This window comes from Eublepharis macularius, chromosome 10 (assembly GCF_028583425.1).
Source record: "Eublepharis macularius isolate TG4126 chromosome 10, MPM_Emac_v1.0, whole genome shotgun sequence".
In the NCBI taxonomy this organism is placed as follows: domain Eukaryota; kingdom Metazoa; phylum Chordata; class Lepidosauria; order Squamata; family Eublepharidae; genus Eublepharis; species Eublepharis macularius.
In genome coordinates this window covers 20,340,320-20,368,172 of record NC_072799.1, presented here as the reverse complement: position 1 = coordinate 20,368,172, position 27,853 = coordinate 20,340,320, and the positions used below count along the sequence as shown (strand labels likewise).

Genomic DNA, 27,853 nt, shown 5'->3' with positions numbered 1-27,853 from the left:
GGGAGTGACTGGCCCAAGGTTACTCCGCAAGCTTCCATGGCAGAGTAGAGATTTGAACCTGGATCCGGATCCAACATTTTGGCCATTACACCACACAAGACGTTTGTGGACATTGTCATTCATGTTTATCAATTTTTAATTGAAAGTTTTATATAATTAAAAATGAACCTCAAAAAACTACAATGACACATACATTAATAAAACAAAGAAACAAAAACAACTAATCAACATACAAAAGATACATAATACAGAAAAAACAACCAAAACAAACAATGTAAACTAAAAAGGCTTCCAATTTTCTCCAAAACAAATATTTGTATCATGTCAAAGCTACACTTTCTCTAGATAATGATTAACAGCTCACTTTTTTCCACTACAGCCAGTTTGGTGTAGTGGTTAAGAGCGTGGGACTCTAATCTGGAGAGCCAGGTTTGATTCCCCACTCCTCCACTTGAAGCCAGCTGGGTGACCTTGGGCTAGTCACGGCTCTCTGGAGCTCTCTCAGCCCCACCCACCTCAGAGTATTTTGTTATGGGGATAATAATGACATACTTTGTAAACCACTCTGAGTGGGAATTAAGTTGTCCTGAAGGGTGGTATATAAATCCAATGTTATTATTATATTATTGTTATAATGTCAAAATCCCTTAATCCAGAAAGCCAGAAATCATCAAATCATTGTTATCTATTTCATATAAATAGACTATGAAGGGTTTCCATTCATCAACAAATGAACATATTGACTTTTCTAATCAATGAAGTAAGCTTTGCCATCTCAGCCAGTTCCATCATCTTTGTCAACCATTCCCCCATTGTAGGCAGAGTCGAATTCTTCCAACTTTGAGCATATATTAGTCTTGCAAGCCATGTTTATCAATTTTGAATGTAGGTAGTTTTGGAGGCTTGATGCTACTTTGAGTGTATGAGAAGTGGTAAGATACGAGGCCGCAGACTGAAAGCCTGGTGGGGCCAGTTGCATGTGTTGGTGATCATCAAGTTAGTGGGTGGCGGGCAAGAATGCAGCCTCCTACAGATGGTATTTAACACCAAAAAAGCTAGCAAATGCCAACAATCAAATGTCAAACAAATGCTGGAAATATAAAAAAACACGAAGGTTCAATGTATCATATGTGGTGGACTTGCGAAAAAGCTAAGCTATTTTGGTCTAAGATTTTTGCTGAAATGTCATCAATTTTGAAAAGTAATATAGCAAAAAGCCCAGAACTGTTATTATTGGGGTTAAATATGGAAAATGTTAATGTTAGGGATAGAGTCACATGACGGTGGCTGCAAGACTACTGTATGCTCAACACCGGAGACAGGAGGAGCTACCAGAAATTCAAGACTGGATTCAGAAATTGTGGCACATGGCGGAAATGGACAAATTAACAAGGAAATTGAGAGAACGAGATCCAAGGGAATTTGTGGAGGAGTGGGGTACATTTAAAAAATATTTAGAAAAGAAATGGGACGTGAAAGATCAGTTGTGGTCTCGTGATAACTATTGAGAGATTTAGAAATATAAGATAAAACTTTGCCATAAACAACAGGGGAAAAGCAACTTAGACTAGAGATAGTTACTAGGGGAAAAGGAGTCAGAGTGCTGTTGGGAGTCAACAAGGGGAAAGGGGAGGGGGGTGGGATAACATATATTAAGAAAAGGGGTATATTTGTTGTAAAATGTTTGTGAAATGTATGTGAACCCATCCAATAAAAATTTTATTAAAAAAAAAAAAGAATGCAGCCTCCTATTCTCTTGCCGCAGCCCTGGTACAGCAAGGCAAGATATTAACCAGTAGGGATGCTTCTAAAGTTCTCCTCATTTTCGACCTGGGCTTTGGAGTTCTGAATTACTTTGTTTTATTTCCAGAGTGGAACAGATGCATTAGGAATCCTCCATTATTCCATTTTTTAAGAATTTCTAAATGGTATACATTTCCAAATTTTGTACCCTGCATGTGCAAATCAGATTGAATTTCCTCCGATTCATTGGTGTCTTTCCCGCTCTATCTTATTAATATGCACTTGTGCATTGATAAAGCACCACAAAAATTAAATCGGAACAGGATTTTATGTAAGCTGTATCAAAACTCTTTTTTGAGTTTGGTTTCAGTGTGCATATGCCTGCGAGTAAACCATTATACCCTAAAGAATTTGGATCACCCCTGTTTTTTGCACAGAGCTATTGATGGCCATATGCATGCACATCGATAACACACCATGCATGCAAATAAATAATATGGGGGGGGAGATGCAAATGATATTTTTAAAGATGGTAATTGGAGACAGCACATGCTCCAGTTATGGAATTCTTTTTAGAAATTCTCCTTTTAGGAAGAGCCTTCTACGGAACGAGCAAAATGGAAGAAATCTGCTCATTCTTACCATTCAGTCATCTGGCACCTGTCATACCTCTTACTCCTGCCTGGAGTAGGCATGGATTACACAAGTCTGCAGCCCAGTAGTCAAAACTATTGGGATGCATTCCATGTGGAAGAATGACCAGGGCTCTGCCATCACTGATCAAGGAATGTATAGGAAGTATCTTTTACTGGGAGGCTGCATAGTAATGATGGGACTAGCTAGACGGGGGCACGAGATCTCTAAGAAATTGCACAGACAGGAGACAACAGTATGGCCATTTTCACGTCTTTAAAATAGTGTTGCTGCAGCCACATGTGCATGCACCTGGACTGTGTGATGACATCACTGCATGTGACATTTTCATGCAGCATGCCCCTGTGAGCCGGCCCCACTGGCACAGCAGGCAGCTGGGATGGCGCTTGGGTGGCCTCCCAGCCCTCCTGCTCAGTGGCCCTGCGCTGCCCTGGCCGCCTGCCATGTCTGGCCTGCAGCTGTGGCAGGCGGCGGCAGCATGGGGCAACTGAACGGGAGGGCTGGGAGACTGCCTGCTCAGACTGCCCCGTGCTACCGCTGCCAGGACACACTCCTGCTCAGGTGCAGCAGCTGTGGGCCAGGCACAGCAGGTGGCCGGGGCAGTGCATGGGCAGCTTCCCAGCTCCGCGGTGCACGCTCCAGCCCCAAGCCCCCCCTCCGCACCTCAGCACTCGAGCCGGCTGCTGGACCTGCCATGGATGCACCGGCCCTGGTGATACTCACGGAAGGCTGCCGGCTTCCTTGCGTGATTTTTGACGCCATCAGTTTGCAGGCAGTGATGATGGCACTTTCATGGCATTTTGTAAATGGATGGCATCAAAAATCACGCGAGGAAGCTGGCAGCCTTCCATGAATATTGTGCTATTTTAAAGATATGTAAAACTGGCCCATGTCGTGCCAGTTGCTCGGGACAATGGAAGTTGGCCTTGTCTCTCACCTCCGCGGTGAATGCAAATGATACGAAACTTGCGTGTCCGCTCAGTCCCCAGTTAGCTTCAGGGCCTTAGCAGACAGTGTCTCCCCTCTCCAGCTGGTTGCACCCACACCTGCACTGTGTCCTTTCTTTTCTGTGCAATACAGCATTTAAAAAGCAAGACCGGTGCCCCACTGATACCTTTAAGCACTCTCATTCAATACGGCATGATCAGCAGCATTTCTGGTTTGATTTCTTTAAGGATTTGTACCCTGCTTTTCTCCCTGAAGGAACCCCCAACTGGCTTACGAAGAGAATTATCAGCCTCAAAGCGGGGTTTGGAGTTTTCTGTTGTCCGATCTCCAGACGACAGAAATCAGTTCCCTTCGAGGGAATGGTGGCTTAGAAGAGTGGACTTTATGGGGTCCAGGAGAAATGGAGCTCCCCCTAGGGGTGGCATCACATGCCCAGTGAGCCCCCTTCCCCAAATTCCACCCTCCTCACACACTGCGCTCAAATCCCCAGGAGCTGGCAACTTGTCCAAGTAAGATATATGACCAGAGCTGGAGCTAGCAGGGGGCTCTGATGCCAGTCCTGTGACTACCATAAATGTGGGGCAGGAGGGCAGGACCGCAGCTCCTGGGCATGGATGCAGGGCTGGATCGACGGGGGGGCAGGGGGTAGTCTGCCCCCAGCGCCATCAAAGAGGGGGCACCAGGTGCAGCTGCCAACCCCCGAGAGCATGTGGGTGGCTGAGCAAAGGGAAGTGGGAGCCCACCCACACCATTCGTCTGCTGCGAGAGCAGGGGGGGTGCAGCAAGCCTGCCGCCCCGTCTGTGCCATCCGCGCAGCAAGCCAGCTGCCCCAGCACACCGCAGAGCTGGTGGTGGCAGCGTGGGTGGCTGGGAGGCCTCCTGCACCATTCGCCTGCCCCGCAGGACAGGGGACCCACGGCAAGCTGGCCGCCCCCTCAGCGGGGCAGGCGAATGCTACGTCGGCCTCCCAGCCACCCATGCTGCCGCCGCCAGTCCGCGGTGTGCCGGGGCAGCTGGCTTGCCGCACAGGGCAGCACGCTCCGCAGTGCATGATGACATCACAGAAGTGACGTCATCATGCAGCACCAGGAGCGCGCGCGCGCATGCTGCGCACACACACAAGGCTGGACTTGGGTTGCCCTGGCCGCCGGCAACCCTAGATCCGGCCCTGCATGGATGGGAACTATACATAAGGCTTAACCACATGTCCAGAGGCAAGACTGGTCGTCAGTGCAGCTGCAGGGCAGGGTTTACTCAGGGTGGCAGACGGTGCTGGTGAGCCCTGGCAGGCCGGAAAGCCCAAAAGCAGCTGCGTAGTGTCCGGCCAGGGCAGGCAGCTGCATCAAGAACTTTGCTCCAACTAGTAATGGATTCCTTTTATGAAGTGCAGTGGGGAAGAATACAGATACTTGCAAGAGAAATGAGTCAACAGTGATAAGTGCCGCAGAAAAGGTTTGTACTGATTTCTTTTTTAAAAAATTGCATTAGAAACTAGAGGGAGAAAATGATATCTTGAATTAAAAAAATACAAATTACATACAAAGTCATCTCACTCAGTCTCCTTGCGCAAGAATTTCTTTGTTTGCATTCTCACTTTATCTCTATCTAGGGAAAAAATATATGCATGAGAGTAAGCTTGCATGAGAGCAAACGGGGCAAACATTCATTTTTAAGTAGCAACAATTATGCTTTTCTGCTTTGGCATGACTGTGAATAAGTAGCTGGGCAAATGTGTGCCATTAAGAAAACGGAATTGGGTTCCAAAATATTCATGTCCACTTGACACGTCTGCTCAAGTGAGGCCCTACAAACCGACTCCAGATTCCAGAGCCACGTATCATTAGCACCGAGATCTGCACAACTGACCTTCTTCCGAGGGTTTGTTTTGTACTCTAGGCTTATTCCTTATCAGTAGGGCTCACTCGGGGATGGCTCGGCATGCCAAGAAGAAGCAAGAACAACATAGGTGAACACGGTCAGTTCCTCTAGCATATGGACGAGTAATTGCTGAGCACTAAAGTGGCCAAAGTTAGTGATGGGCCAAATTAGATGTGACAGTGACGCCATTTTTGTTCAGGCCATGTTCCCTAGTGGAAGGCAGTAGGAAAAGAGGAAGACCCAAAATGAGATGGCTTGACTCAATAAAAGAAGCCGCGTCCTCCAGTTTGCAGGATCTGAGCAAGTCTGTTAATGATAGGACATTTTGGAGATTTTTCATTCATAGGATGCAAGCTCCAAACCTGGCTAATGGTATTTCTTCTTTGACATTAAAATGAAAATAGGGATGGTGCAAGCCTTTGAGGCAGATCATCTGTTTTGCATACAGAAGGCCTCGGGTTCTGCCCCGTCACAAAACAGAGGCTAAAGTAGGCTTTTGTCATCAAGTGTGGGGAGCTAGAGCCAGCCAACCATCAGGCTGATAGGTGTCAGGAATGCATACAGCCCTGCAGGGCTTTTTTTCAGTGGAACACAGTGGAACGGAGTTCTGGAACCTCTTGAAAATGGTCACATGGCTGGTGGCCCCGCCCCCTGATCTCCAGACAGAGGGGAGTTTAGATTGCCCTCCGCACCACTCAGCCTGAAGCCACTATCAACTCAAGTCCTCAGTACCTTACTGGAAAGGAAGCCCAATTAAAATGAGGTACCCACAGAGGCTCATGGATCCTATTGGATTCCAGAACATTCTGGGGGATTTTAGGATTCCAAATATGTGCCCTGTTGAGGCTGCAGTGGGAGTGCGGAATGTGAAGTTTCTTCAAAGTATTGACAAGGTCACCCTCAGGGCTTTTTTTCAGCTGGAATGTGGTGGAACGGAGTTCCGGAACCTGTTGAAAATGGTCACATGGCTGGTGGCCCCGGCTCCTGATCTCCAGACAGAGGGGAGTTTAGGTTGCCCTCTGTCTGGAGATCAGGGGGCGGGGCCACCAGCCATGTGATCATTTTCTCTGCGGGCAACTTACTGAGTTCCACCACCTCTTTCCCCAGAAAAAAATCCCTGCATCCCTGCCATTAATGTATATGTGTTTTACTGGCTATACTGAGTTCTTAATGTGCACTGTGCTGGAGGAAGGTTGGTTATCAGTTATGTGCTTTCATTTTTAGCAGTGAATGGCCTTGGAGGCCAGATGTGTAATGAAACATGTAGCTATTCTCACAGACAAAAATGGCTTAACACTGTGTTGTTTCTAAAATGCTCTTATCAATTCTCCCGAAGCTCTGGGATGTTCGTGCCAGAATGCAATGGACCCCAGGGTGGGAAAATCTCCCTAAATCTAGTTAGTCTCTGTTTGAATGAGCACTTCTGCCAATGACCATCTTAGAGTAAGGACCTTGTACTGATAGATCCTGAATAAAGTTGCCTTATCCAAGAAAGACACCTGCGTGCTTGCGTAAGGGGCTTTGGGACTGAACTGACAATAGGGTTGCCAAACTCCAAGTTTGGTTGGGAGTGCTCCTGGAACTGATCTCCAGACTGCATGGATCAGATCCCCTGGAGAAAAAGGGCACTTTCAGAGGGAAAACTGTAGGAATACCATAGATTTTGGGTGAAATCCCTCCCCAAATTCTCCACTTCACAGACACCAGCCTCAAATCTAGAGGAATTTCCCAGGCTGGAGTTGGCAAACATTTCCTTGATGAGAGTGCCTGTATGATACACATGCCCAGAATCCAAGTGCTGCAATGTAACACCAGCCGCAATAAAATCACAAGGTGGTCAGTATCTAACACCAAATGCTGACAAGACTGAATTCTTAAGAGCCTGAAAAAGTCGGGGTTTTTTTCTCCTTTTCCTTAAAAATGTGTTTTTATCATTTGTAATGTCAGGCCTAATGAAGAGTTCTGGTGCGCTCGAAACAGTGCCGGCCCCAGTGTTGCTAGCACCTGAGGCAGCTTAAGGGCTGCCTCTGTGCGCGCACACACCAGACTGCATGATGACATCACTGTGTGTGACGTCATCACGCAGGGCTGGGTGCGCGCATGGGGGACCTTCCAGCCCTCATGTTCAGTTGCTCTTCAGGCCAGGTGCAGCCGGCCACCCTGGCCACTGGCTGGGCCTGACCCGCAGAGCAACTGAACAGGAGGCTGCCCACTCAGCTGCCCCACGCTGCCTCTGCCAGCACGCGCTCCTGGCCGGCGGCAGTGGCAGCTCTGTGGTGCGCGCCCCTGCCCCTGGGCTGGCGCCCCTCTGGCGCCTTAGTGCCCTGAGGCGGCTGCCGGGCCAGCCACAATGGGCAAGCCGGCCCTGGCTCAAAAGCTTTCACAATGTTTCATGTCATTTTGCTTGGGCCTAATAAAAGGTATTACATGGGTTTTGGTTTTTTGTTCTGGGTTTTGTGTGGACCAATACTGCTGTTCACAACTTTTTGAGCCTGCCTGTTTACTTGGATATTAATCAGAGACTCTTCTTTCTCTTCTACCCCACCCCCATTTTCAGATAACCTTTTCTGCTGCACCAACCGCACCTTTGGGGGTCCCTCCCTAAAAAGGCCTGCTTGCCACCTTCATTACGGACCTTGGGATGCCATCAAAAAAAGAGAATTTTCTCTCCTCTTGTGCTTTCAGTGAATTCTTCACCTGATTCTTTCTCTAAGCTTTTGGTTGTGTTTAGTTTCTTGGTTGTATCTTTTCTGCTGTTTTATTTTGACTTCTTGGTTGGTTGGTTTTAGTTATGACATGGTCTTCTGCAATTTTTTAAAAAATGTCTAGCATTTAATTTTGCTTTGTTGGTTTTTATTATGATGTGATATGTAAGCTACTTTGAATAATTTTTATTGCAAAAGTGGAATAGGAATATTTTAATAAATACATCCTCTCTTCATATTTTAGCAATGCCCCAAAATGCACTGTTTAAAGAGGATTTTAAAAAATAATCTTTCTGTCTATCACACTTTTATTCCACTCTTGCCACAACAACAACCATATAACCCTACAAGGTAGAAATTAGCATAAAACCCACTCTGTAAACTTTCTAGTAGAATGGGATTTGAAAGCAGGTCTGCATATTACTAATCAGACATTCAACCACTATACCACATGGGCTCTCATAGAAAGCCCTGACAGGTGTAGGAAATAGCATATTTAGCATTACGTGTAAATCTGACATATATTTTTATGCTAATACACATCTTTAGTGACTTCATTTGCCACTAAGGGAAAAAAAGTGAGTCGTATGTCATTTTTAGATAAGTCTTTTACCAGCTCAGTATTTCAGTGGGCTTTCCCTCCATCATTATCATTTAAAGTCCTTTAACATAGATCCATCCCTGTTAGAATAAATAAGCTGCTTAGATTGCTGCGGATTGTAAATCCGTCGTCCCCAGCTCCATAAGTTAAAGTCAGCAATTTCAAACTAATAAACTCAAAGAAGAAAATGTTCTGAGAAACAGACATGTTCAAACACAGAATGGCTCTGGAATCAAATTTTCTATTAATCTTGGTTGGAGAATATCACAGACCAAGGAGGAGAGTTGAAGATTGAAAAGGTTTTGAGGTTTATGAGAGGGGATGGACTAGATTTTAAATTGCTCTTGGACTTTCAAACATATTTTATCTGTATGCAAACCTGCCACCTAGTGGAAAATGGGAAGCTGAATGAACAGGTGAGGAAAAGCCTGGAGAAAATCTCTTCCGTAGAATTTGAGAGCTGGTGGCTGTGATCTTCACACAAAGGGCATTTCTTAACTTGACATCCCATTCTCAACCAGCAACCTGGGCCCAAGCTTTCAACGCGGGAATGAAGAACAAGACGTTAAGGTTCCAAGCAGAAAATATTAACCTGATCCTGTAAGGATCAAGCACTCAGAAGTGATCCCACACGAGACAAATGTAGCACAATTATCATCGTTTGTATATGGAGGTCTAATAGTGGTTGCAGACACCATCATCATGAATTCAGCATTCTCCTGTTTTTCGTCATGATAGGCCTGGTTTTTTTTCTACGAGCTGATGTGTTGTGCTATTCTGTTGCTTAAGTGCAGAATAGGAGCCTGTCTGGTGTATGGAAAGCATTTGTGTTACTATTTCATCATACTTTCAGGCAGGGCTTTTTTTCTGGGAAAAGAGGTGGTGGAACTCAGTGGTGGAACTCAGGACCGCACAATGATGTCACTTTGGGTCAGCTGGAACAAGGGGGGAGTTTTTTAAAGTTTAAATCGCCCTCGGCGAAAATGGTCACATGGCTGGTGGCCCCGCCTCCTGATCTCCAGACAGAGGGGAATTTAGATTGCCCTCCACACCACTGGAGCGGCATGGAGGGCAATCTAAACTCTCCTCTGTCTGGAGATCAGGGGGCGGGGCCACTAGCCATGTGACCTTTTTCAAGAGGTGCCGGAACTCCGTTCCACTGTGTTCCTGCTGAAAAAAAGCCCTGCTTTCAGGACAATGCAAGTTTCAGCATGCCTTGAAAGGAAAGCATTGTTCCGGATGTTATCCTCCCAACTGCTTGCCACAATCACCATTTGTTATCATTTTTTTTAATGGCGACATTACACTGTTGTGAATTAGCACCATTTTTGTTTCTACCATTAGGCAATACTCCCGGTGATGTGATTGCAGAGATATACTGCCAGTGATGTCAGTCAACGAAGAGGGAAGTAGATTCATAATCATAATGGAACATAAACCCCTGTGGAGATGGGAATACCCAGAAGGTAAATTAGTTCAGAACTGTATAATCCACCAACCAATGGATCCTCCACTTAATTACACATGTTGTGAATGCCACAGCAGTGGTGACTTAATGATGGCGAATGGCCTCAGTGTGGAACCATCCTAAACATGGGCCACCACACTAAGGCACAGATGCCAGTAGTGGAAAGGCAGCAGGACGTACGGCATTCCTCGACAGGAGCAGAAGAGCCTGGAATCCAACCTATGGCACAAAATTAGGCCTTTACTCTGGTTTGCTTGCTTCTCTGGAGCTTTTTTCTGCCCCGGGGTTCAGTTACTGATTGTATGCTATAATGCTCACTACCTTGAGATCTTGCGCTGGACTGGTGGTGTCCTTGCCATAAAGATTTATCACCGACATCCAAAAGCCTCAACTTTTCCAGCACCTCCAGCTGCCCAATTTCCTCTTTCCAGATGACAACATTGCTTATGGATAATAGTTCTCTCGATTGGCTGAGCTTGCCACTGCGCTCATTTATTTACCATATTTCTATGCCGGCTTTCTCACTGAGACTCAAAGTGGATTATGGAGTATAAGTCAATACGATCAGTATGAAGAGACTAACAGAGGTGGTTTGCCATTGCCTGCCTCTGCAAGCCTGGTCTTCTTTGGAGGTCTCCTATCCAATTACTAACCCAGGCCAACCCTGCTTAGCTTTTGAGCTCTGATGCCTTCCTGAACCATTTTGTTACAGTATAGCCATACTACCTTTACAGAAAAGCCCCCCCTGAACAACTCCATTTTACATAGTTGGAAGAATGACAGAAGCCTGAGAGCCCTTCTGACCTCCACAGGCATGTGGGAGATTCAGCTTAGAAACAAAACGTGTGTTTGTCCTTAACACTTTTCTCCAAAGCAAGTTATCCAGGAAAAGGTTTTCAAAATCATTTCATACCACTGGGTGGTGAAACAGGCATAAAGGTTGGTAGAGAAGCCCTAAGAACCCTCCTTTTAATGGACCGTACACGATCCCAAGGGACATATTCAGCTCAAACAAACAAACCGGGAAAAAGCAGTGCGCCAGCATCATTTACAAAGACGCTTCCTTGCCTCTAGCACTATTGACAGAATCACAGTCTTCCCTAAAGTAGACTGAAAGCCAAGGATGTGCACACCCTACTTTTATTACCATACAAAGCAAGAACAACTTCAGCTTTGTGAGTCAAAGGAAGTTTCTTCCCTTTCCCAAGGCACTCATCATGGACAATTTGCACTACGGTCTTAGATATAAGCCACATGGAAGTTTCGGGGGTTGTTGCAGAAATGACAATTAACCTCTGGGTGCAAGAAGGCAAAGTGTCAGCCACAGCTGAGCTGCAGTGCACACCAAAATGTCACAACCCAATTTTAATTTGGGAGCACTCTCACCATACAACACATCTGGATCATGGGAGATGGTGGGAGAATTCCAGCAGATTTCCACCAGTCTGTTTCTTCTTCCTTAATTTAACTGGTCTTTATTAAAGATCATATGTGGGCTATAAACCACATTAACATACCTTGATCCGCAGGGTCCACTAATCCAACTACATAGTTTGTTTCTGCCCGAGGCATAGTTTTCCACATTGTCAACCACTATGGTGGGCTGCAGCCGTGTATGAACATAAGCGCACCAATTCCTGTGTAAGCAAGAAAAGGAAGTAGTAAATAAAGATCTGCTTTAAAAAATATATATGTATATACAATCAATAAGCCACAAATGACTAGAATTTTGAAAGATCAGGAAGCCTCTACTGAAAATCACATGGCTGACCACAGAAATCTGTTTTCCATGCCCTCGCGATGCAAAAAATGTCCTGTATTGACCTGGAAAAGTTGTTTCTTCCCTATGCTGCTGGTACCACCTACAAAACAGAGACAATTTCTTGATCCTGTAAGATTATTCCATACATTTAAGCAGTCCTTCCTTCCTTCTTTCCTTCCTTCCTTCCAAACTCTAGGTAGCTTACAAGGTCACACGAATCAATTAAAATACAGCATCTAATTCAAACATACCACAGTATTATATAATCAGAATAGCAGAACACCCAACTTGCCACTTTCAAGAAAGATTACTCAAATACTCTTCGGAAAAGGATGCTTTACTGAAAGGCCAAAGAGTGCAAGGGTTCTGCATGCTTAGGCATGCAAGGCTGCCTATTCCATAACAGGAGAAAAATCTCAGAGCTGCACTGAGAATGTGTGGACCTCCCAGCTAGATAGAGTTGTTCACACACATACACACACACACGGGTATCCAGGTCATACAATGCTAAAGGTTAGAACCCAGCATTGAAACCAGCATTTTCATGAGTCCAAAAACAAATGGTCAACCAGTTCAATAGTTTCAAGACCAGTGCAATATGATCACAGTGGTCCACTCCAGTACGGAGATGAGGAGACACATCTTACATGAGAAGGAAGATCCCAATTGATGAAGACATGAATTGATGAAGAACTTTAACCAGCAACTATGGACAGTTATAACATTACCTACAGGAGAAGATTGGCTGGAAAATTGATGGACTCTGTCGAAATGGTCAAATTGACGTCTTTAATCAGGGGAAAGAGATTCGAGCATTTGGATGCCCCTTACTGACTTTTTGCAAGAAACAGAAAGAAATGAACTAATGATCTGTGCTTGTGAAGATTAGGGGAAAGGGAGAAATGTAGGAATGGAAAGGAAAAGTAGTAACTTATGGGAACTTTAGAGTTAGTATACAATATATGTAATATTGTTAGACTTTCAAATAGAAAATTGGTGTGTATTCCTATCTATATATGTGTTTTTTTTCGTTTTTCGTTTTCTATTTCTGTTTCTTTTCTTTCGTCTTTGTATGTTTTATATCTAATTTTAAAACTCTAATAAAAATCTATTTTTTAAAAACGGAGGAAGGTCTTCAAGGGAAGCTCAAGCCCATGCTAATGCAAACCTCATCATGATGTGTGGTCAAACCCTATCAAACTAGGTGCTTTGGTTTTTTTTTTTTTTTTTTTTTGCAAACAGGGATGTACATCTGGGGCTATCCATTGTTCTTCCTGACTACAGCCAGATGGAGGCCAATATTTCTTTTCCTTTCACTTTCTCACTTTGCCTGCTTAAAGCCCCATGTTTCCTGTAGAGTGCCTTTACAGCTATGAAGACGACTGTAGTGAGGAGAAAGTCCAAGCCTGTTAAACCGGAAACCCCCGTCAGCGCTGGGAATGTAAGTGCTATGATATTGTATTAGGAAAAACTACTTGGAGGATCGGAAACCAGAGTAGGGAAAGGAAAGAATTAGGAGCTGTCTTATATTGAATCTACGGTCCAATGGTATCTGTTATTACCTACGCTATTGCAGGAAATCTGAGGAATTTAATAATAATAACATAACAACAACAACATAATAATCTTACACTGTATAATCCACTTTGAGTCTCAGTGAGAAAAGAGGACTATAAATGACATAAATAAATATAAATGAATAAATAATAACATTTGATTTATATACTGCCCTTCAGGACAACTTAATGCCACACTCAGAGTGGTTTACAAAGCGTGTTAGCTTTATCTGCACAACAATCACCCGTCCTGTGAGGTGGGTGGGGCTGAGAGAGCTCCTAGAAGCTGTGACTGACCCAAGGTCACCCAGCTGCCTTCAAGTGGAGGAGTGGGGAATCAAAACCGGTTCTCCAGATTAGAGTCCTGCCGCTCTTCCCCCACACCAAACTGGCTTAGTACATACCTAGCACCAGCTCAAACACTAAACTAGAACCCCTCACCCAACACAGTGAAAAAAAGCCACACTTACAAGCTTAGGGATCTCTAGGCGCAAAAGTCAACATTGCGCTTTCTTTAAACAGTGGAACAGTTAGCCTCTAGGTTGCCAACCTCCAGGTGGTACCTTTACTTCATTTTATCCTGTATGGTCTGGACATCCTTGGATATGCGCAGGAGCAGCTCTAAGGAGCATGTGCTTTCTGTACGCTTCTTAAATGGGTCTCTGCTCTTTGCTGCCATACCCAGGGTCCAGAAAGCAAGCTGAACAGGGGTATCAAGGAAGGCCTGTCAATGCCAAGAGTTGCCAGGTCCTTATTCCCTCCCAGCAGGAAGGGGGGACTTGGCACGTACCTCATGCCTTATGTGTGTCTGTTTTTGCACATGCGCAAAGCACACACATGCTCCCAGTACTTGTGTGATGACATAACTTCTGGGAAGTGGCATTATTATGCTAGCTATAAGTGCTTTGTGCGGGAATAATTCTAGTCCACTTGGGGCCAAAATTGGCCCCAGTGAAGCGCAGAAGCTCGCCTGCAGCAAGCACGATGACATCATTTCAGGAAGTGATGTCATTGTGCCTCCCCAGAAGCTGTCCGGTGCACACTTTCCAGGGTTGATCTCTGGTGACCTCTGGAAGGCTTGCCACCTCCCGCTGATTGCCAGCGATCAGCAGGCAATGGGGTAAGCCCCCAGCTCAGAAAAGAAAACCATTTAAAAACAGATTGAGATATCCATGGCCGAAGAACAGTAACCCCAAAACCTGGGACAAGACAGTCCTGAACCTTCTTCTTGCACCTCCTCCAAATGTTGTCAGTAGATAACTTAGCATATTAAACTACTAAATTAAACTAAATTAATATTAAACTATTAAATTAGAATATTGACATAATAAATGTATTCTCTAGGTTGGTATTAGGGTTGCCTTCCTCCAGGTGGGGCCTAAAGTTCTCCTGGCATCATAACTGATCTCCAGAGTACAGCGATGAATCCCCCTGCAGAAGACGCCTGCTTTGGAGCCGGGGCTCCAAAGCTGGGAATCACATCCCAGTTGAGCTTCATCACCTCCCCAAACTCTGTCCTTCTAAGATCCAGGAGTTTCCTAAGCTGGAGTTGGCAACCTTAGTATATTTAATGCTGATAAATTCATTAACAATCATGAATGCCAACTCATTAGATAGGGAAAATTGGCTCCCTGTTTGACTCTGTAAGCTACTGCCTTGGAGGTCAAACATGGAAGGTTTGTCTACTACCCTCAGGCAATATGAATGAATGTGTTGGGTGCTCTCAGCTCTATGGGATCCCAGAGTAGTCCCCCCTCCATCCCACATCCTTAAAGATGTCCAGCAGATGCATTTTTTAAAGTATTATTTTAGAATGCGATGGAGAAAGGAGAATGTCTGCCCATCTCTGAAATCAAGACACGGGGGAGATATGTCTATTGCACACTAGACAGCCATGGGACAACTTGCATTGTGGGTTACTTGCCAAAATGGCTGGCCTGCCACCAGTCTTCTTGGTTGACTGTGCAGAAAGCAAAGGAAGACCAGAAGAGATTTAGGCATGTATTTAGATACATGTATTTAGATTTAGATACATATATGATGCCATTGGAGCGGGATAGGAGAAGCCTAGCTCCTTCCTATTCCCATAGGGTCGCCAACTCCAGATTGAGAAATTCCTGGAGATTTTGGGGGTACAGCCTGGGGAACTCAATGGGGTATAATGCCATAGAGTCCACCCTCCAAAGCAGCCATGTCCTCCAGGGGAACTGATCTCTGAAGTCTGAAGATCAGCTGTAATTCTGGCAGATCTCCAGCTACCAGCCATACATTCCCACCACATAATACCATGCTTGATGTACGCACTTCCCCAGAAAAAAGAACACACAAGTCAGAAAATTGGTCTACTAAGACCAACATTGTCTACTCTGACTTGGTTTCAGGTTGAGGTTTTTCTCATTGTCTCCTTCCTGATCCTTTTAGCTGGAGACATTGGGGATCGAACCTGGGACCTCTTGCATGCAAAGCAGGAGCTCTGCCGCTGGGCCACAGCTCCTCCCTTTCTGCTCTTGGCACAAAGTGATGTGCTGGAACAGGCAGTGCCACAGAGGGAGCCTGGACAGCCAGGCATAGACTGGAAAAACATGGGATGAGAACACCAGCACATATGGACTTCTGAGACTGGGTTTGCGCCAAACGGTTAATTGTGCATTTTCATCCCAAACCATCATCTGCATTGGCCCAGGTGGCAGATACAAAGATGTTGCTGAACCTCGCAAGACGCATCATTGCAACACTTCCACTCTCTGAAGATGTTGTTCTTTAGCGGTCAAAGAATGAATTCCAAGGGCAAGACTCCTTTTCCTGTTTAATTTCTTCGATGTTCCTTCCATTCTTTGCACAAAACCCGGGGGGATCTTCAGCAGGACAATAACTCTTTTTAATTGGTATGTGTATATCACAATCAATATTTCAGCATGGGGCTTTGTTTATGTCCTTTCCCTATAAGAAACTACATCTGAAGGTGAGCTTTTGTCTTACGCTGATGTAAGAAGCAGCAACTCAAGCCTTGGAATAAAATTAAGATGATCGTGGAGTAATAATCATTATAATAAATTATAGCACCCCTGGGTTGCATTTCAGAGAAAACTCCAAGATTGGAGCAAATGAAAAAGGCATTAAAAAAGGAGAGTAGTAACCTACTTCCAGAAATAGACGTATTTTGCTGAAGTAAAAAATAAGGTCCATAAATGTGCACCGTTAATGGGAAAACTGTGTACAAACAGAGGGGAATATTGATATGGCGGCATATCTGCTTCTGCTGGAGTGAGAGACTGCCACTCAGTGATAGAACTCGAGCTTTGCAGGTATAAAACTTGGGGTGTGATCTCCAGCATTTCCACTTAAACAGATCTCTGGTAGAAGAACCGAGGAGGTCCTCCGTGTGTGGCTGAGAAATCATTCCAGACAACTGGAATAGTAGGGGGGAGGAAAATGCCGTTAAAAAAATTCCCCCCCTCCAGGATTCAATAAACTATCAGGAAGTTCGCTGGTTTATTCACGGCTTCTCCCATTTAACTCACTCTCAGCTGCTCTGGACATTCTGTCCCTTCTGGAACTTCCTCAGATCTCGTCAGATTTTTTTTAAAACCCTCCTTTTAAACCATTTGGTGAATATGGAAAGTCAGAGTTTTCTGCATAGTTCCTGAACAGGAACAGATTCTAACCTGTAGGCTTTGCATCTTCCATTATCTATACAGGGCCGGCTGGTTTACTGTTAAATACAGGGATACCATTAAGCTACACAGAGTCTCTCTACAGGAGACATCTGAGCGTAAAGAACACGTGTGGGGAGATGCTATGTTAGCTGGGAAGGGTAGTTTAAAAAGACAAAGCCGACTGCAGGGCAAAGGTTTTGCAATACACTGGAGCTGTGTGAAGGGGCTGTGAAATGCCAGAAGGGAAACTTCAGTCATTATAACCTCTCCAGGTCTCTGGAAGGCAGCTCCAGCCCATTTCCATTCCTCACTGCCCTCGGGTTGCGATCCCACACAGTTTTAGACTGGAAAGGTGAAACTGACAGAGCTTTCGGGTAGGCAAAGATGAAATTAACAAACCCTCTAAGGAGCGATCTCCGCCAGCTCTGTCTTTTTAAATGCGTCTACCCACACTTGGTGAACATGTGCCGAGGCGTCTCGGGTAGAGACTCAGAGTCACTGGTCTGATATGGTGCATGATAATTATGAACTCTCTTTCTAGAGGGTTTTAGTGTGTCTTTCTCTAAAACAGGACATAAGGTGGGTTACAAGAAAAATAAAACAATATACAGTACAGTTAAAAATCCCTAAAAACAAACATATGTCGAAAGCCCTCCTGTACCTACATGTGTGTGTGTGTGTGTTATGTGCCATCAAGTCACCTCCAATCTATGGCAACCCCATGAATAAAAAACCTCCAAAACATCCCGTCGTTAACAGACTTGCTCAGATCTTGCAAACTGGAGGACATGGCTTTATTTACTTGATCAAGTGGAGCACAAGTGAATGGCAAGTGAACATGGAAGAATACACGTGAGTCTGTTCACTTGCCAGGCAAGTGTCATTCGTCACTTGTAGCTTGGCTCTAAGTCAAGCCATCTCGTTTTCGGTCTTCCTCTTTTCCTGCTACCTACATGGAGTGTCAAAAGCCCTCTACCCGCCTACATACATCGGCCATACCTACACACTCACATGGGCTGTTATTTACCAGGTGATGCTGTTTACCTCCATGCTCTGAAAAGCCTCAGCTGCCCATTTCCACACACTAAGCCACTATTAAAGGGATGGGACATTGTTCTCCAGGCCTGTTGGCAACTGCAGTGAATGGTCAAATCAAAGCCAGTTAAAGCACCAATGCCCGTTACTTATGAGCGGAGGGAAAGAGGCTGAATCTACCTCCATCAATGAAACAGTTAACTGATGGGCATGGGAGAAATCTGGAAGATCTGGACTGACTCTGCTTGCGACCTCTACTTATGAATTATGATGCTATTAATGTGGTGAGCCCTTTGGGTTGGCCAGACTCCTGTGCATATGGTACAGTTGGCAGCACAGTCCCTAATTGATTACATGCTGATATATTTGCAATCAGCCGTCTTGAGCCCTTGCTAAGCACCCGAGCTCACCGGCCTCTGAAGCTGGACCTGATAATTAGGAGAAGTACGGTACCGGAGGAAAACCACGCAGCCCTTTTCCCCCAGGAGCCCCCTTGCAGGTTGAAAATGAGATAAACCCAACTCTCATTAGCAAGAGAATATTAGGAGCCTTGGCTCAGAAGCTATAATCCAGTGGGAGGGTTGTCTGTTGGCTTAAGGGTTGGCCAGACTTCTGTACCTTCTGTACATATGGCGCCATTGGCAGCGCAGGCACTAATTGGTTGCGCGCGGATGTGTTGGGGAGCAGCCGTTCTCAGCATGCATTTCTCCAGCTCCTCTGGACCACCCGGGTTGATGCTGGCAACATGCCACCATTCTCTTGTGTTCCCGTCACAGGGCTAGCCATGTGAAGATTTATGCTTATGAAATGAGAACGCCGTCAGCCAGTTTTCTTTGGCAAGTGGCAAGTGTCACTGGAATGGGCTAAGTTCCATGGTGCACCTGCGAGGTAGGAAAGTCGAGTTATCTTCCATTTGCAGATCTGGTGACAAGGTGGGAGGATAAAATGTTGCCATCCAAGTTCAGTCAATAGTGGAGATGTACAAAGACTGCAGGAATTGTAAGCAGTTGTGCCAGAGCAGACCTTGGAAAAAGCAATGAAAGCGCTCTGAAAAATATTTGAATGTCTGAGAATGGGGTGCATTCAGTTTTCTTTACTGAAACTGAGGTGTAGTTTCTGTACTAGACAGATCTCCGATCAAAAGGGAGTCCGTTTAGATTAAATCAAGACTTGAAAGTTGTATTCCCCCCCCCTTAAAGCCAGGGCTTTTTTTTCTGGTGGTGTGTGCCAGCACACAGTACTGGTACCTCTTTTGGTTGGCGGGCTTGGACCCCAAGGTGGCGAACATCTCATGAGTACTGGCTGGGACCTCTTTCTTTTTAGGGGGGGGGGAAGCACTACCTAAATCAGGGGTCCCCAACATGATGCCCTTGGGCACAATTATGCCTGCAGACACTTTCATGGTGCTGGCCAAATGTTTTTAGAAAATGGGTGGGTCCAGGTGGGGCTTTTGTAAAACACAGCTTCTGCTTGAACATTGGAGTATCGATGGGCTGTGCAGATTCTCAAAAACATTGCTTTGTTTGGCAGCAACTGAAACCACAGCACACAAGGATTTCTGTGTGACTGAAGGCAAGCTGTAGCAGATCACTTGCAGTGCAACCTATGGCCACATTCAGATGCGGCTGTGGTCTCAGCTCTGGGACCTTATTATGGCACATTCACATGGTGTACATTTATAGATATAGATTATAAATACTTTGCATGTCTTTTAGAGTTTAGTCTGGTTAAGAATATTACATTCTGTCTTAAACACTGTGAATAAGGCATGATACAAACGCTCCCCAACCCCCTTTCAAAATCTATATCAGGCTCGAAATAAGGCCAGTTTAGTGTTTTACAAGTAACCTACTTTTTCAAATTCATAATGCAAATCCAGAGATTATCATAATTGTCTTTGAAGCTGCTAACTGGAATGACACAGTTAACAAAACAGAGAGATATAATAAGAAACCGTTTCTATCGCAGTCAGGAAATCCCTTTCAGATAAATAAAGTGTTTATGAATGTCTGGGTATTAATCAAGACAGAACTCAGCCCTTTGATTAATTCCATAACAGGTAATTCTGAACTCATCAGGTGCCTGTCTTAAAACCACGAGGTTCTCTTGTGATCCAGGAATGCTTGATCAGCCTGGTTTAAAAGAAAGATCCCGTCCATTATGGCCATCGAAACTGGGATGTGAAACAAGAAATGTCCTGACCCCCTCTGACCGGCCCAGTGATTCTGACTCGGAGGGCTCGGAGGGCTTGAGGAACCAAGGCCAGGGAAGCAGGGGGACCAGGGAAGGCACAGCAAAGGAGGCAAAGTGACAGACTGGCAGCAGGGACCCAGAACAGGGCTCTGGGTAGATTTGCCAAGTGTCCGGTTTTCTTCTGGACAGTCTGTTTTTTTAATCAGGCTGTCCGGGGTGTGGAGAGTGCCCTCAAGTCATAGCTGACGTATGGCAGCGCTGGCGACCCCTTGTGGGGTTTTCAGTGAAAGAGATTGTTACAACTCCCTTTCTTTTCCAGTTAGATTTTGCTTTTAACCCTCTTTTTATACTATCTGGGTAGATTGCTGCCACCAGGAATTATATTCCAGAAAGAAAAGTTAATTTAAATTTCCCCGTGAATAACATGTCCAAGTGTCAGGCTCCTTCATGGGACTATGTGGCCCTGAGGATAGGAATGGGATATAGGAATAACAGATACTCTGGGATTAAAAAACAAAAACAAACTTTTACAAGAAGTGTATCGGTTTCACACTAGTACTTAAGTGTGATGGTTTCAAAGATAGTTCTCAGTTCTTAAAGTTTCTTTTCATAGGCACAGTCACACAGATCTTTATAAACTTTCTCTCTCAGGAGCACACACAGTTTGCCTGCTTCAGATAGAATGAATGTTCTCTCACGGACACACACAGTTCAGGCTTCCACACAGGTTGCCTGCTCTGCCCAGACTGAATGTCCTCTCTCTGCTCAGTAACTATAAACAGCAGTTCGCTCCGCCCACACTCAACCAATCATCTCACTCACTCATCCCCCACTCTTAAGCTGTAGCACACCAAACATTTAAAGACACACACAGTTAAAATCATCACAGAGACTAACAGAGGTGGTTTGCCAGTGCCCGTCTCTGCAACCCTGATCTTCGTTGGAGGTCTCATATCCAATTACTAACCAAGGCTGACCCTGCTTAGCTTCTGACATCTGACGAGCAGGTCCAGGGTAAAAACAGTTAAAACACCAGAGATATGAATAGGCTTCCCAGTTGCCCATCCATGGCAGGCATAGGGTATGGTATAGGTATGGGGTACAGGGACCTGGCAAACCTATATATGAATGCCCAGTATTTTTGCATGTGGGGGAGGAGTGGCTAGCCATTGGCCTGCAGGAGCTGGCAGGGGCGGCACAAGGGTTTGTGGTGCTCACAGCCGGCTGGCCGGGTGCCTCCCCACATGCGTGCTGCGTGATGACATCACATGTGACATCATCAGGGGAGCGCGCATGCCACTGCCGCCAGCCCGATCGCTGCGGCGGGCGCCCTCTGAGCTCTCCCGCTCAGTTGCCTGCACTGCCGCAGATGCCTGCCCACGGCGACTGCACCCGGCCTGGGGCTTGTGCTGGTAGTGACGGTGGCGCGGGGTGGGAGGGATAGGCGGCTGCTGCTTTGCGGCACATGCTCCCATCCCCTGCACCTCCTCCGGCGCTTCCTCCGGCACCCCACACCCAAAGCCACCACCTACCTGGCCTCAATGGGCATGCCGGCCCTGGGAGCTGGCAGCAGTGCCAGCAGGCCTTCCTTTACCTGGGGTTGCCGGGTACGTTTACCCTCCCAGTGGGAGAGGGAGACCAGCGCTCACCTATCGAATGTCTTCACACACAGGGGAATGTCTTCTCTTGGAAATGACATCATTGCAGAGGCCCAACATGAACACTCCCATGGCCTGTGTGATGACATCACTCCTGGCACCGATGTTGGACTTCCGGTTTGGGATTTATGGAGGTCTGACGCAGCTCCAACTGCGGAGCTGACCGGACTGCAGTTTTAACCGGCCGGCGGGGGCAAAATAGCCCGCGGCCGACTGCTCTCAGGTGGAGAGCAGGCAAAGAACGCTCAAGACCTCAGGGCGCGTTGATCTCGGGCGAGGGGGGGCTCTACGCGACGGGCCCCCTCACGACCCTTGAGGTCCCACCCTGTGACAGGTCGGCAAAGATCTCTGCGGCAGTTTCGGGGCCAATGCGGTTGGCATAAGACCTACGTACCCAAGCTTCAACAGGGGAAAGAGGAGTGGAGGAGAAACGAAGATTGAAACAGTGATTACAACCCACGGAAAGTGAATGGGAAGGTAAAGATCACTATCTCCTGATACGGGACAGATTGTTAAAAGTAAAGAAGATTAAAAGTTGATTTTAAAACTGCAACAGGCTAATTATAACGGGGAGAAGATTTGGCAAGAGTCGAAACAGAAAAAAGATTAAGTTTAAAGGAGTTATTAAAGAATCAGGACTATTGTTTTGAATACTTGCGGTTATGGAGCTGTGAGAAAATTCTGCCATCGCGAGAGCTACTGCGGGAAGTCGGGAAACAGGAAGTACGTAATAACAATAGAGTTGCTGGAGAGAAGCGGCCCCTGCCGGAGGGCAGGAAGAAGGGAATCGCCATCTTTGAAAGGGGAATAGCCGCGGCTTCAGGGGAAGAGGAAGTAAGCCATTTTGAATTACAAAAACCATAGAAGAACCATAGAGAAAAGACGCCCGACATTTTGGATTCTTTAAAAGTTTTTTCTTTGCAAAAAGACTGGGACATTTAAATTAAAAAATAAAAAAGACGCTTAATTTTACGCCACGGAGTTAAGGAAGAGGGCGGACTCGTGGGAGCGAGCCAAGGCAAGCCCCACGATGTCGAAAAAAGAGTGGCAATCAGCAATAGAGAATCTAGACAAAAAACTCTTAGAAGTGATTAAAGAACTTAAGGACATTAAACCGGAGCTGATCAAAGAGGTTAAACAGACAGTGAAAAGTGAGCTGTCAGAAGTAAAGAAAGGTATGGAAATAATGCAAAATGAACTGCAAGGAACACAGCAGAGAGTTAAAGCAGTAGAAGGCACGGTGGAGAATTTAACTGACACGCAACAAACAGAGATGAGGCTGATGAAGGGGAGAATGGCGGTTGCGGAAAGCAAACACATGGAGAAGCAGCTAAGATTTCGCGGCTTGCCGGAAGTGGAAGGAAAAACAGCGCAAGAACAGATGACGGAGGTGTTAGCTGAATACCTGGGGAAGGAGGAGGAGGAAGTTGTGGCTATCCTGGACGTGGTATATCGTGTAAATTCAAGAATTGCGACCCAGAGGAAACTACCAAGAGATGTGATTGTGCAATTTACGACCCAAAATATGAAAGAGAAGATTGTGACTAAACAGTTTCAAGATCCACTGGAGATTGACGGCAAGACGATTATCATTATGAAGGAAATACCCAGATCGGTGTTATTGGACCGGAAAAAATATAAGGCGCTGATTCAGATTTTGAAGGACATGAAAATCAGGTACAGATGGGAACTACCAGAGGGAGTGTCCTTTGAATTTGGAGGGGCCAAAAGACGCATCAGATCGGAACGAGAGATGGAGCGATTTATAAGAGACAATGAAAAGGACTTACCAGCAACAAGATTATGATTATGGAGTGTAAATTTATATCTTGGAATGTAAATGGACTTAACTCACCGAACAAGAGAAAAAGCATTTTTCACTGGCTATTAAAACAAAAATGTGATATTGTTTGTTTGCAAGAGACCCATATTAGAAAACAAGATGTAAAGTATTTAAAATAAAAAAAATTGGGTAATGATTTTGCAGCGACCTCTAATAAGAAAAAAAGAGGAGTAGTGCTTTACATTAAAGAGGAACTGCAGCCAAAGTTTGTAATGAAAGATGTGGAAGCCAGATTTATAGCAGTGGAATGCGTATGGAATTCAAAGAAAGTGCTGGTAGTTGGAATTTATGCACCTAATGGAGCAAAAGAAAGCTTCTTTGAGGACTTAAGGAAGCAACTTTCATATGATCAGATAATACTTGCTGGAGACTTCAATGGAGTGATGAATCTGGAGTTAGACAAAAAATCATCAACTGCACAAAAGAAAAGAGGATTGCTACCAAAGTTGTTTTTTGAACTGATACAACAGGAAACTTAGAAGATGTATGGAGAAGACAAAATCCGAAAAGTAGACAATTTACGTTTTACTCCGCAAGACACTTTACATTATCGAGAATTGATATGATCTGGGCCTCAAAAGACTTAGCGTTATGGACTAAGGAAGTGGAAATAATGCCGATGGTAGGCTCGGATCATAATCCAATAATGTGGAAATTGGGGAGAAGGAGCAAAAGGAAAGGATGGAGAATAAATGAGGACTTACTTCAAGAGGGAGAGAATATGGAGATGCTTAGAAAAGAAACAAAGTTCTTCATACAATACAACATGAATAAAGAAGTACCAACCAACAAGGTTTGGGATACTTACAAGGCGGTAATTAGGGGCATACTAATGGATTTAAATGGAAGAGCCAGAAAAAAGAAAGAGGAGAAGAGACAGGAGATTATGGAGAAAATAAAAGCCAAAGAAACCCAGTTAAAGAAGAGACCGGGGAAAAAGAAAATTTATCAGGACATTAAAATACTACAAGAACAGCTAACAGCAATGAACAATAAAGAACTGGAGTGGAATCTTAAAAGACTAAAGCAAAAAGGGTTTGAAGGTGCAAACAAACCCGGGAAATATTTGGCATGGCAATTGAAAAAGAGAAAGGAAAAGAAAATAATAAACAAAATATGTGAAGATGATAAAACGTATTTGGAACAGACATCCATTAGCAGAGCCTTCTATAAATTTTATGCTAAATTGTATAACAAGAAAGAGGTCAATAAAGAATCAATAGCGACATATTTGGAGAAAATGAAGCTCCCAGTAATTTCGGAAGCGTGGAGAGATAGATTGAACAATGAAGTAACGGATGAGGAAATAAAAATGGCAATACAATCAACAAATTTGGGAAAGGCACCAGGGCCAGATGGACTTACAGCTAAATTTTATAAGACAATGGCCAATGAACTGGTACCATTCCTAAAAGAAGTGATCAATGGAGTATTAAAGGATCAACAGATTCCAGATACCTGGAAGGAAGCCAACATTTCACTGATCCCTAAAGAGGGCCAAGATCCGACTAATGTGAAAAATTACAGGCCTATATCCTTACTTAACAATGACTATAAAATCTTTGCGAAGATACTGGCAGAGAGAGTGAAGGGGTGGCTTTCGGAAATTATTGAGGAGGAACAAGCAGGTTTTTTACCTGGCAGGCAAATCAGAGACAATTTAAGGACAGTTATTAATGCTATTGAGTACTATGATAAGCGTTGTGACAAAGAGGTTGGTTTCTTCTTTGTTGATGCAGAGAAAGCGTTTGACAACTTGAACTGGGACTTTATGTTTGCCACTATGGAAAAGCTACAAATGGGAGAAAAATTCATAAGAGCAGTTAAAGAAATTTACAGAGACCAGAATGCAGCAATTGTGGTCAATGATGAGACTACCAAGAAATTGACTATAAGTAAAGGAACAAGACAAGGTTGCCCGTTGTCTCCGTTGCTATTCATTTTGGTACTGGAGATTTTGATGATACAAATACGACAAGATGAAGAAATCCGCGGAATAAAAATAAAGGACTTTTCTTATAAAATTAGAGCATTTGCGGACGACATAATGTTAATTGTGGAAGATCCAATGGAGAATATGCCAAAAGTGATAGAGAAGATTAAAGAGTTTGGAGATCTGGCAGGGTTTTATATTAACAAAAAGAAGTCAAAGATATTATGTAAAAATATGACTAAGCAAAAACAACAACTGTTAATGGAAATAACGGATTGTGAAGTAACAACTAAGGTGAAATATCTGGGAATTGAACTGACTGCAAAGAATATAGATCTATTCAAAAACAATTATGAAAAATTATGGACTCAGATTGAGCAAGATTTGATTAAATGGAATAGATTGAATTTGTCTTGGCTGGGAAGGATTGCAGCAGTTAAAATGAATGTGTTACCAAGAGTAATGTTTTTGTTACAGACAATACCAATTATCCGAGACTCTAAGCAGTTTGAAAAATGGCAGAGGAAAATATCAGATTTTGTTTGGGCGGGCAAGAAGCCTCGAGTGAAAATGAAAGTTTTACAAGATGCAAAGCAAAGAGGCGGAATGCAACTACCCAATTTAAGACTTTACTATGACGCAATTTGCCTAGTGTGGCTGAAAGAGTGGATGACGTTGAAGAATAAGAAATTATTGGCCCTAGAGGGATACAAAAAAATATTTGGATGGCATGCATACCTATGGTATGACAAAGTAAAAGTGAACTCTATGTTCCTACACCATTATATACGGAAAAGCCTATATGCAACCTGGAAGAAGTATAGAGACTTCCTACAAGAAGTGGAAAAACACAATGAAGATTACAACGTGTACTAATATTAAAGAGAACATTTACAAAATGATCTATCGTTGGTACACGACACCAAAGAAGATTGCGCTAGGGAATTTGAACACTTCTAATAAATGCTGGAAATGTAAAAAACATGAGGGCTCTCTGTATCATATGTGGTGGACGTGTGAGGTAGCCAGGCAGTACTGGGGAGAAATAATAAAAGTAATAAGTGAGATTCTACAATTTCAAATTAATAAGAACCCAGAACTCCTGCTACTGAACTTGGGAATGGAGAGCATTCCAGCCCAACATAGAACACTGTTATTTTACATGACAGCAGCAGCCAGACTTTTGTATGCGCAAAAATGGAAAGTACAAGAAGTGCCAACTATGGAGGATTGGACTTACAAATTGCTGCATATGGCCGAAATGGACAAAATGACAAGAAAATTGAGAAATCTGGACCCAGGACAGTTCAACACAGATTGGGGGAAGCTGAAGCAATATGTGCTGAAGAAATGGGAGGTGGGAAGAGAACTGTGGCAGTTCGAGAATTACTGAAATATGACGAAATGTAGAGGGGGGTGACTTTACCGGAGGGTAGAGAGAGAAGTGAAAATGTCTAAGCAGCTATTTTGTTAGATTGTTATATATAGAAAAACATATAGAATATGGATAGAAAATAATTAACTATAAGGACCAACTAATTAATATGGTTTCTGGTATAAACGTGTAACATGTTAAACTGAATAAGTCTACCTGAAGAAATATATGGATTAAATTGATTGATAACTTTTGATGATAGTTATATAAAGTAATATACGGAATATAAGTCAAATTGGTTGACTTATATAAATGTATGGGTTATATGGTATAAGGCTTATAGAAATATCTGAAACCAGGAAACTACGAAATTATGTTAAAAAGGGACAAATTGTTTGTCTAATGTGGAAGAAGGGACTTAAAGATAAGATAAGGTATAGAGTATTAAAAATAGTTAAAGAATTATTGCTTAGATTAAAGGGAAAAATACAGGTTTGTTAGATAGATGAATTAAAAATGAGTAAGAGAAAAGGGACAAAGGGTTGGAAAACTGTTGGAAGTCAAAAGAAAAGGGGGGAAAGGGAGGGGGTTAGAAATTGGGAAATGGGAATTGATTGTAATATGTAATTATATGATTCTAATTCCAATAAAAATTTTATTAAAAAAAAAACTCCTGGCACCGATGTTGTCGCGCTGCACTGGGGGCATGCCTTGGGAGGCCCGTTGCTGCCCCCCCCCCGGCCAGGGGCAGTGATTGCGGGGTTGGAGACTGGGAGTGGAGGATCCCCTGCCTCCACTGGGGGACCAGCAACCCTACCTGTGCAGCCTCCAACCCCTTTCCCCGT

At 44.3% G+C, this 27,853-nt stretch overlaps 1 protein-coding gene across 2 annotated transcripts in view; it reads right to left on the bottom strand.

Moving 5' to 3' along the window:
• The window catches only part of MMRN1 (multimerin 1), a 101,806-nt gene that overhangs the window by 57,731 nt on the left and 16,222 nt on the right, over nucleotides 1–27,853 (bottom strand). For both annotated transcript variants that reach the window (XM_054989843.1, XM_054989844.1), the window contains exon 2: nucleotides 11,515–11,634. In XM_054989843.1, the coding sequence (XP_054845818.1) occupies nucleotides 11,515–11,634 (120 nt within the window). The remainder of the gene's footprint in view (nucleotides 1–11,514; nucleotides 11,635–27,853) is intronic.